At 35.6% G+C, this 12,081-nt stretch overlaps 1 protein-coding gene across 4 annotated transcripts in view; it reads left to right on the plus strand.

Moving 5' to 3' along the window:
• PDE4B (phosphodiesterase 4B) overlaps positions 1 to 12,081 on the plus strand; it is a 548,107-nt gene that overhangs the window by 189,403 nt on the left and 346,623 nt on the right. The window contains exon 1 of one of the 4 annotated variants that reach the window (XM_077892168.1): positions 6,590 to 7,042. The exons of the other annotated variants lie outside the window; for them this stretch is intronic. Coding sequence (XP_077748294.1) covers positions 6,807 to 7,042 — 236 coding nt within the window. The 5' untranslated portion in view covers positions 6,590 to 6,806. Of the gene's footprint in view, positions 1 to 6,589; positions 7,043 to 12,081 lie in introns of those variants that run through there. 4 annotated transcript variants of the gene reach the window in all.

Genomic DNA, 12,081 nt, shown 5'->3' on the forward strand with positions numbered 1-12,081 from the left:
AAGCATTTTCCATGTTGATATGTGTTCTGTATCCTTTTTGGACTCACACTGTTATCCACTAATTTAGGAAAATATTGTTTCTGTAAAATACTTGCAAATATAAATACTTAAAAATGAAATGGATCCCTTAATATCAATCTCTTTTTAAGAGCAATGGAATGAATTTGACTTAGTTTTCATGTGTGCTATATATTCTTTCTATGATCTCTGTAGTATCATAGTTAATTGGCCCCACACTGATCATTATTTACATTTAAAAATTTTAACTGTAGATTAATACCATACTTTTTTTTTTACATATTTCACAGAAGACTTCTGACAGAGTAGAAATAATAAAAAGATACAAGCTCATTTAGAGAAAGAGGTTTTCCCAATGTGCCTTTGTTTTTAACATATATGTTCCTAATTTCCTATTCATTTGAAATCACCCTTCTAGGTAATTTGCTGACAGGTTAGTATTATGGTTGGGAACTGGAATACCTTATTTTAATGCAGATTTGAAAACACCTACCATGGGAACAGTTTCTCTCCTTGCATTTAGGTATCTGACTCATCTTTGCTAATATATCTTGATGTTAACAATGACCCAGGAAACAAAGAGAGGATCTTCCTTAGTATTTTTGTCTGTGTACTCTGCCTTCACAGGATGTGCTTTGTGACAGAAGCACCTAATTACTCTGCCAAAACCAGAAAGCACCATGAGGAGAGGGCCTAGCAAATCTATCCTATATGTACATCATCTAATCAACAGAGATCATGACACATGGATATTCCGCTTTTGCTTTGCAGTAAGAATGTGAATGATAATAATAGTAATAATACTATTTTTTTAAAAGAATGAAGAAATACTGGTTAAAATGGCAAACATAACCAAACTGCTAGGATTTAAGAAGCTCATTTTGGAAATATTTGTAAGCTCAAGTACAAGAAGTTGGGGGTTGGCTAGACTAGCTGTCAAGACAATAAGAACAATCTCTGGCTGACAGGAGGCATGATTTGGGGCAGTATATTCATTTTCTATTCATATTTTCAATCAACATAAACTAAACAATCAGAGCAATGTCAGGCTGTGGAGATAAAGAGATGAATAAAATAATTTATGTCCTTGGGGAGTTCATAGGTTACTTTAGGAGACAAACAAAAATATGTAGTACTATATCCTCTGAAAAATTCTGAAGATGAATCCAGTGCTGGTGGCATGCAGATGGGGTGAAACAGCTGACTCTGCCTATGGAAGCTGAGAAAGGTTTCAGTGAAGAGTTTTCATTTGAATTTAGCCTCAGTGGATGAGACGGTATTCTTGGCAAAGAAAGTAGAGAAGTAACACGTTTAGGCAGTGAAAACTACATAAAATAAAATGCAAAATTGTGGAAGGGTTATGGCTTAATGCCACTGTAGCTCTTGCTCTCCTTTGAGTAAGGTGTTTTATCCAATTTTGGCCTACTACCTCCCTCCCTTATTTTAATCTGCACTCAGGAGATCGTTCATTTATTCATCCAACAAATATTTATTTAAATACCTACTATGTAGTCAGTACTGTTCTGGGTTTGAGGATTATACCAGTGAACAAAACAAAGTTCTTATTCTCATGAAACATAAATTCTAGGAAGAAATATAAGCAATATAACTTCCCTCTGTAGGATTCAGGTGACATTGGAGGTGGTACAGATTAAAACTGATCCTTCTGGAGCACTAGTTTCATAATGGTGAGTAATTAAATGGATAAAAGTGAATGAAGCATTCATATAATCTTATAAAGATAACATGCTAAATGACTTCAGACTCAAGGACATTGAGTACTTGTGAAAATACACTTTTAAGAGTGACATGACCAGACCACCTTGGGAGCATGTATTCCCTCTTTTGTCTCATTAGATTCCTCTGTTATAAAAAGTATGTTGCAGGATCAACTCCTTAAAGATATGCAATTTTGTGTCGTGATGATCTCATCTGAAAATGAGCAAAATAATGTGCATTCAGTCTACAAATATTTATTGAGTATCAACTGTGCCAGACTCTGTTCCATATTCTAGAAACGAACAAGACTCAGCCCAGCCCTCAAGGACATCTGAGGTTAATACTACTGGGAAGTCCAACAAAGATTTCAATACCACTTGTCTGATAGTTTATAATGAGTAAAAGCTGAAATGACTTGTTGAAATATTTACAACAATGTCTGGCACCCAGTAGACATGCAAGAAATGTATGCTACTTTTCTGTAATCCCTTAATTCTTAAAGAATGGTCAGTTAATTGTTCTGCTCCAAGATGGCTAGATAACTATTTCCATTCAGCTGAATGTGATATTTTCCTCAGTCACGTTAGAATAACTCTAGCTCTATTTCTTCAAATAGAGATATTTCTGAAATAGAGACATTGGGAGAAGTTGCCATCTGTGGTGAGTGGGGCATTCTGTTGAAAGAGGCTACCAGTGTTTCTTGGTGTTCTTTATTCACTTCTTACCTTGTCTGAAAGAAGAGCTCGTTTGTATTTAGGCAAAATAGAGCCTAAGGGCTGTGCTCAGGTGGTATGTTTTAGAAAAAGAACACTGGATAGTGACTTAAAGATATCATCCACAATCTTTTAACTATTTTAATATTGATACTCTTAAATCTATTCCTCTTCTTTTTTTTTAAGATTTTATTTATTTATTCATGAGAGACACACACAGAGAGGCAGAGACATAGGCAGAGGGAGAAGCAGGCTTCCTGTAAGGAGCCGATGTGGGACTCGATCCCAGGACCCTGGGGCCACACCCTGAGCTGAAGGCAGACACTCAACCACTGAGCTACCCAGGCATCCCAAATCTATTCCTCTTCAAAAAGAAACTTCTGGATAAATTCTGTCTTCTCCAATATCCAGCTTTGTATTTAGAGTAAATGTGTGCCATGTTATTTTTTGTTCAACATTGTTTTATGTAATATTATTGCATAGAATCAGTGGTTTTGTGCCTTTAAATACTTTAGTTTTATAATAGCAGTTAGTTAAAAATTGGTCCCTCAGTTCAGAGAAAGTTAATTCCAGGTAAACTTTTAAAATCTGAAAGATATTGCATATGGGAAGAATGTAATTGTTTTCACTTAAAATAATTTGCTTACAGAGCCATAACCTTTAAAATACATTTAACAACATCATAATACTTGCACTAGAAGTTTATCATTTTGTTTTGGTTATAATTAATTTGCTTTCCATTTCAATTTAATGGAAAGTCAAAATGTTTTCAAGTTGTCTGTAATATTTATAAATAACACATTATTGATTGTTTTTGACCATATAACTCTATCCAGATCCTTTAATGATGTTTTGTTATGATAAATTCTTGATTCTTATTGCTTTCACAGGATGTGGATACCAGGAATTTAATTTAAAATTGAGACATAGCTATAATTGGAATTCTCAAGTAATTCCCAAGGGCAACTATCTGCGCACTAATAATTTTTTTAAAAGATTTTATTTTATTCAAGAGAGACACAGAGAGAGAGGCAGAGACATAGGCAGAGGGAGAAGCAAGCTCCCCAGGGGGAGCCCGATGCAGGACTCGATCCCAGGATCGGGATCATGACCTGAGCCAAAGGCAAACACTTGACCACTGAGCCACCCAGGTGCCCTGCGCACTAATAAATTGACTCAGAATTACTAATCTCTCTTTTTGAGATGCCAGGGGCTAAGCACGGCATGTAGATAGGAAGGTTTTTACTTTGGCTCCTTCCTGGGCTCTCAGAAGGGCACATAAACTGTTTGCTTTCTTCTTGGCTCTTTTTCCAGTTCTCCTGTCTCTCTCAGAACAGTATATTCTTTGCTGAAGTATAGCAGGGTATTATCTGCTTTCACTGTGCTTTTGTGTACTTTTTCTTAGATACCACCTCCCATTTCCTACTTCCTAGATTCATCTTTGATTTCAATAGTTAACATGGTATAGAGTTTTTTCTTTGGCATTTTGACTCTAGAAACAAACATTACTGCTTTTACCTGTAGACATGCATTTCCTTTCCTCTGAGTAACTCATTTAGACTTAAAATAGTCTGATTATCTTTTAAGTTTTATATCTCAATTAACTGTCTTTGGTGTTCCTTAATATTATCTAGAGTAGGTGGAGTGAACAGACTTTATTTTTGAGAATTTTCTGTCTTAGGATGACTCCCAAAATTTCTTTAACTGGGATATTGGCTTGTCATAGTAGACAGTGAAAAGAATAATGTGTAATGTCACATAATGTCACATAAATTGCTAATAAGAGGGGACCCGGGTGGCTTAGTGGTTGAGCGCCTGCCTTCATTCAGCTCAGGATGTGATCCCGGAGTCCTGGGATCAAGTCTCACATCAGGCTCCCTGCATGGAGCCTGCTTCTCCCTCTACCTATGTCTCTGCCTCTCATTATGTGTCTCACATGAATAAATAAATAAAATCTTTTAAAAAATTACCAATAAGAATTGGGAAGTAATTACAGTTGCATCATTATGCTGTTTTAGGTAAGTGTCTATCAACATTTCCCTACTTGAACCCCGGTTTACATACAGCTAAATCTAGGTTATGAAATTTGCCATCATTGGGGAGAGAAAGAATCCCTGAAATGCTTACTTTATTTTGGCAATCTTAAAAAGTGAATACGAGAGAGATCTTCGTAACTTCAAATTGCCTTTTTTTTTCTTGCAAATGAGTCACTCTGAATATTGGTAGGATCATATATTCTCTTGTCTCAGCTTTAAATCACATTATCATTGGAGGAAAGTCCTAGCTTTTTCATAATGAAGTAAATAGGTACCAGCAATATTTCCTCCCATGATATTACTAACAAGCCATTCTCGAATAGGGCAGTTGATATATAAAGAATATGTGCCGGGGCCTAGTGGGACAAACTGACTGTTTTGACTTCTCGGTTCCATATAATAAAAGAATGCTCTATTGGGAATCAGAAAGCCTGGACTTTATCTTTAGGTCTACTGTCAACTGCAAATATAACTTGGGACAAGTTACTGAAGTTCTTTAGTAGGACTATTGCCTTGTCTTTGAAATGAGGAGCTGAACAAGGTGATGACTGGGAATTATTCCAACTCTGAAATTCCCTAACTTTGCTTTTGTTCCTGAAATATTTTTAGGGTTTTATTGCAATATTGAGAACTTTCCAAGATAGTACCTGTAAACTAGGAGTTTGAATCCTTTCTGTTATGGTTGACCGACTTCCCTCTAAGGCGGGCATGGGGCTCATCTTTTCCTAGGTCATTGTCTGCTCTTATTCAGTCCTTCAGATGTTCAGCCAGAGTATGTGACATATGTGAATGATTTTATAAAGGTGGAAGTCCTCACCCTTAGAGGAAAATTAATGTCTCCCTTATTCACTGAAGTCTTTCTGTGAATCATTCCTTAACTGCCACTCTCACTGCCTAGCCCTAGTTCTGCTTTGTCAATTTTTTTGTGAGATCAGGCTGGCCCTGGAGGCAGTCATTGCTGGTGCAGACTTTTCACAACATCCGTACACTTCAAACAACACCATATTCTTTTCACTTCCACGTGCCTTTTGAAGTATAGAAGCTGCATGTCAGTCTATTTCTAAATGGAATTTTAGGTAACAATGATCTGCCTTAGAACTTGAGACATTTTTTGGATTCCCTTGCCTGTACATCTCATTTGCATGCCCTTAGGAACAAAGTACACACACACACAGACACACACACTCAGACATAAACTGTCTTGTACACCTGAGTGCATGCGTGCATGTGCATTTACACCTCCCCCTTGCCCCCACGTGCAATGCTTGACTTTGGACTCTGTACTTTACCGGGCAGCATTTTTCCGTGTTGTTACCTCCATTTCTGTTCTGCAGAGCTTTGGCTTTCAGAAGTGACTTTGCATCTAACTAACAGACTGGCTGCTGTGGGCAACCCTTGAACAATGAGCTTAAACAGAAGAATGAGGGTAATGTTTATTGGAATAAAGATTAGCCTTTAAATTCCTCAGGGGAATGAACCAAATCCAATGTTTTCCTGTTAGCTGACATTTTTTTATATTGATGCTGTTTTGGATCTTCTGGAGAAGGGAGAAAAAAAAAGAAACTTCAGCAAATCAGCTTTTTCATTCAGAAATGGAATTCGGGGGGCTGTTTTAGCTAGGCTTTTTGACAGTCCCTGATTTAATGTTTTCACTGTGTTGAGAGCAGTAGCTTTATAAATCCTGTGAAAATCTGAGCGATGGAGGGTGTTGTTGAGAGGGAAACAGAGTGCAATTATTTAAATAATCGTAGGCCAATAAGCATTTGGTAGGTGGAGTTACTGTTGTGTGCATTACAGGGCAAGATAATTCTGAATGAAGACTTTAAATATCACACATGCTGGACGGTCTCTAGTTCTGCTTTTTGTGCAAACAAAACAAGAGACTAGGTGACTACGTCTTGCTGACTATCCATTAGTGAATGCAGCTTGTTTGATAAGATTTAAAAAAATACATGTAAAGGATTTATCAGAAGCCCTTATGAATATTTCATGAGTTGATATATTCAGCTGAATGAATTCAGTGAGTGTCAGTGTGTAGCTTGCAGACAAACCTCATCCACAAGGAGGCTACTGACATAGGAAGCACTTTGGCGCATTTTCAGAGGCAAAGCCAGGCTGATAAAGCTCCTTGTGACAGCCTGACTTGCCATTCTTCGAGTATGCTGCTCCTGCTCTAAGCAGCTCATACACTGGAGCCGCAGCTTCTGAAATTAAACTGGAAAACAGTTTGCAGACTCATAGCCTCCTAACCTGCAGCTGTGTCTCTGCTATGTTTGAGGTTTTTGTTTTGGTTGGTGAAAGCAGGCGCTCCATATAAGACATGACAGCCAAAGAGTCTTCAAAAGAACTTACTGCTTCCGAATCTGAGGTTTGCATAAAGACTTTCAAGGAGCAAATGCATTTAGAACTCGAGCTTCCAAGACTACCGGGAAACAGACCTACATCACCTAAAATTTCTCCACGCAGTTCACCAAGGAACTCACCATGCTTTTTCAGAAAGTTGCTGGTGAATAAAAGCATCCGGCAACGTCGGCGCTTCACTGTGGCTCATACATGGTAAGACGGGACTTGGAGGTGTCTATAGTGCTTTTCATTAGCGGCCGTGATTCAGAAATGTAGAAAACAGAACATTTGAATTTTGTTCATAATGCATAACACGAGTGTGAAATGAATGGAGAGCGGGTCCGCCGAAGAATACATAGCGGACCGTGTATTAAATTATCATTGTGCTGCCAAGCTGTTTCCAGATAAAATAAGCCTTTAACTGTAGGGGGCCTTTAAAATTACTGCTTAGAAAGAATACCTAGCCGATTCTAGGTAAATTAAATGCCGGAGGAGTTGTACACATTCAGTTTTTTGTTTAATCTATGCTGAGGTGATAGCTGACTATTTTGGGGGGTGCTTTGTGGATGTTGTTGATGATTTTTTTTAGTAGTAGATTTTTTGGTACAAGAATTACTATTTTAATCTTAGTTCTAATTTATGTCTTAAGACAATGCATCAAGTTAAACTTCATTATTGCATTGCCATGTTGGTAGTGTAGAAACTAGTGGGGGTTTGATTTATTGACTTTACTTAGGGCAAGGGAGAACAAAGTTCCCACTTCTGAAATGGCATGGTTAATTAGACTTATTTGGATTCAAATTGCTGTTGTCTTTAAGAGCCTTTTGTAAAAAAAAAAAAAAAAAAAAGTGACTCAAATTTATAGGCAGTGATAAATTCCAATTTATTTAGGAATACCAAGTAAATAAATTCAAGAACTTTCTGTAAAAATTGCACTGAGTCTGCCACCTTTAACATATATGTTATATGCAATAGGGTAGCTTCCTTAAATCAGTATGATCATGAAATGTAAGAAAAAAAGCACAGTAGAAAGTAGATGAACTTTTATCATCTATGCTAGGGCATTTCAGATTTCTCTGAAGGATGTATTTTCTTTCAGATTAAGATACTCTTCAAAACTGGGTATCTATATAGTTTTTATTTCATAAGGACCATAGCAATAAAGGGAGCTAGTACTCCTTATAGGCAAGTCTAACACTGATTTTGTGACTGCATGTTAGGTTGCCAACCAACATCATAAACAGAGGATATCTGAGTTTGCACATTAATATTTACTTAAATTCTGATTTCCACTCATCTGAAATGTTTGTCTCATCCACTGTACAGTACATTGGTAAATTCAACTTACTCCTAGAAATATGTAGCTTGCTTTTGCTGGGTACCACATGTTTAGCTAAAACATACTTTACCTAGCTAAAAATGATATGGTTATTTGTGTTTTCTGAAAACAGATTGTAGTTCTTATAATTGTTTTATTAGAGTTTTTTTTTTAGGTCATCTTTTTGATGAATTAAATCTTAATTATAGTCTCATATGTGGAATGCACGTGATTAGTTTTTTAAAAACTACCAATGTAGCATAGGTATAAAGAAATTTATGTATAAGTATGAACTGAAGAACTCCTTTCTCTGGTGGTTTACTCCTGTCCTATTATTAGTGTGTATTTTCATATAGTTTGCTAAGTAGTATATAATTGAAGGAGAAGGGATGTGGTATAATTAATTCTTTTAAAAAGAACTAAGATGGAAAATGTACAATTAACTAATAGACTTATATGTTTTAATACTTGTGTTAATATCAAACCATTGTTTTGACCAGAAGGACATTTAATCTTAGTAACCTAGTTTTCAGATAATGGTAAATCCTCCTAAAACTTTGGTAATATTTTCCTTATTGTAGAGTTTCTGAATATAATAATGTGACCTTTCTTTTACTTGGAATAGATTTTTGATGTGTTAGGAACATAGGCTATAGATGCTGGATTTTTTTTCTCTTCAAAAGATCCCAAATTTTAAAGTGATTAAAGACCCAGTTTCACTCATGCATCATACAAATTTTCTTACAGCAAGTTACAAAGAAGAACAATTAAATGATATCTAAGGCAACTTATGCTATTGGAGTGATCTTCTAGATGGGTTAAAACAAAAATTTCTACAAATTGTCAAAAAAAAAGCCCACAAAACATATGACTTAGTTATAATACACCATAATATAGGTTTAAAGAATCCATTAGTCACCAAACTTATAAAATGAGTTTAGTTATGACCATGATTCATTTCCACCCTTTTTCTCCCTCCCAACTCACATACTTCACTTCTTATCATTCTTAGTAATGCTCTATCAGTTTGTTTTCAGGTCTTGATTAAGTCCATATTTACATTTATTTCTATTGTTTTATTTTGGTGTGTGTTTAGTATTTTTCAAACTTATTTTCATGAAACATTCCATGAAAATTTCTTTTTAGAAAATATACACCTTATGTATTTGAATGACTTTTTCACTTATCTTAAAAGTTATGTTTTTTTTTTTGGCATCATATCTAATAGTTACATGAGTAAATAAGAGCGTAAGTACTTTATTTTTGCCTCTGTCATGATGAAATGTAACCATCCTTTCACGATCAACGATTGGTATTTTCCAAACCATGCATTTAAGTTAGAAATTCCAAGATATGCACTTAGAAGTCTCTAAAAACATGTTATTACTTTACAGTAGACAGTAAGCTTCTTTTAAGAAGACTGGATTGTTTTGATTCCAGCATTGAAATTAAAGTAATTTTCATGATGAGGCTAAACAATGCAGAAGATGCAGTTTATGTCCAAACCCACTGAACAACTTTTTTTATCTTTAGTTATTTGTAGATTTCATATTTTGGTCAGATGAACGTGTAGTTCTGGTTTTGAAAGCCCAAGTTATGAAGTGTGAGCTAATGGCAGAAAATTTAAGAAGCACTTGTGAAATATTGACTCTGGGCTTATTTTTAAAATATCTGAGAACAAAAGTAGATATTTGGTGTATTGTCACTAATCAGAATATTTAAACAATCCTAAATCTGGAAGGAATTTGAATGATTATCTCACTGCTTCCTTTTACCCTTGGGCAGACCACAATTACTCCATCTTTGACATATGGAAATCTGCCCTATTTTTTATGACTCTGGAGAAAATAGTTCTCTAACCCCATTTGGTATACAATCTCAATACTTGATAGCCCAGGGATTGGATAATTCTTCTGGATGATTAATCTATATATAACATATAATATTTATAATCTGGCTTTTGGTCCTCAGTGAACACCAAGAAAAGGCTTATAAGAACCTGCCTAAATCCAAAGATTATTAACTGGTCCTATAAAAACTTTTTTTTTTTAATACCCTCAACATATAGAATTGAGCACTGCTGTGAACAAGAAGAAATTCTGATTCAACCTGTGTGGATTCCAACACCTACCATATTTGAAGTTCTTTTCTAGAATGTTCACATGTATTATCTCATTTAAGTTTCATTTAGAGTATAAGAGTACTCTAAATTCATGCTCTCTTCAAGATTACATGTTGCAGATATTAAAAAAATGTTCTGAATTGCTTTAGCTTCTTCCATGCATTTCTACTCTGTTAACCATTAATTTGATTCTGAATCATCATCTTAAATTTCCAAATTTTCCCTGGAGTTCTGAAACCCAGTTCTGAAACCCAGAACAATGAGTTCTGACGCCTTACTCATTGTTAGATGATATGAGAAAATACAGATTAAAAAACACATCTTACATTGCAAAGTGTCAATGAAATGTTTAGGGAGTTGGAAAATTAATGCTGGAGTCCTTAGGTCAACATATTATTTATCCCTAACCCAAAGGGTGACAACTTCAGAGGTGTAATTTCTTCTACCTGGCTCTGTGGCCTGCTTTTTCCTGACTGGCACTTGCCACAGTGTCCAACTTCTTCAAGTTTCTTCCATTGCTAATTTTCTAACTGCAGTCAGTGGTTCTCCTCTACAATCAGCAGAGTGCTCTGTGAAGAGTTACTGGTGATGGCCTTCACTGTATCCTGGGCTCCCCACACACCTCTCCCTATACTCTCCTCTTGAAGAGCAAATGTATTGGTGAACACCACACTCTGTCCATCTATTCATGCTCACCCGTGGGAATATGCCTGCCCAAGGAATGATGTTCTTTCAATTGGAGTTAGTATTAGAAAAAAAGACTTGTGTTTTTCTCCCTTTCCCCCATTTAGTTCTACCTATATCTTGGGAATCTTTCCCGTTTTCATGAAGGTTCATGAAATATGTACTTTTGTGCCTAATAATTGAATGCAAATGTATTAAAAGATGTAGTTCATAGTCTACAGGAACTTATAGCAGACAATACAAAACTGGAATGACTAGGGGAAGAGTAAAAATAGACCAATGAATATAGTATATGCTTGACTTTTCTCTAAATTTTAGGCACAGTGTAGGCATAAATTTAGGTGATTTAGGGCTAGTTTCTTAGCGAAGCCTACAAAATCTGTGCCTTGTATTCTTCAATTTACTTGAAATATTTCCTGGAAACATTGGAAAAGTTTTGAGAAATATCAATGTCTTTCCATATTTACTGATTGAACAGTTGATTGAACAAAACATTTATTGAGAGACTACTGTGCTCCAGGCCCTACTCTGGGTTTAGGAGATAAAAACTGAGAAAGATAGAGCCCTTGCCTTCAAAGAACCCATATACTGCCTGGCAAACAAACTTATATATTAATAATTAATCAATGGTGTGTAAATAATGCTATTGAAGAATGATGCTCCAATTTGTCATGAAAGCACAGGAGAAATAAAAAAGTCAGTCAATGTGTTAGAAAAGGTTTAGAGAAGAGGTGATATTTATGTGGAGTCTTGAAAAATGAGTAGGCATTTTCTGGGAGTAGAGTAGGCAGGAAGGCCTTTTTTTTTTTTTTTTTTGGTCAGAGAATAATAATAATAGGAAATTCCATTAACACATAACAGTAATAATAGCTCACATTTATTTAACACTTGCAATGTATGTTACATTATTCTAAATTTCTATACTTATTTAGTCCCATGAAAAACCCATAATTTATGAGGTATACAGTATTACTAATTCCATTTAATAGAGAAAGAAGTGATGCATAGGGAGGATAAGTAATTTTCTCAGGGTTACACAGCAAATAAGGGGCTGAGCTGGGATTTGATTCAGAGCATGGGGGAAAGTGAGCAAAGTTTACTGAATTCACAGGATAAGATGCAATGTAG

The sequence above is a fragment of the Canis aureus genome, chromosome 3 (genome assembly GCF_053574225.1).
Source record: "Canis aureus isolate CA01 chromosome 3, VMU_Caureus_v.1.0, whole genome shotgun sequence".
Lineage (NCBI taxonomy): Eukaryota > Metazoa > Chordata > Mammalia > Carnivora > Canidae > Canis > Canis aureus.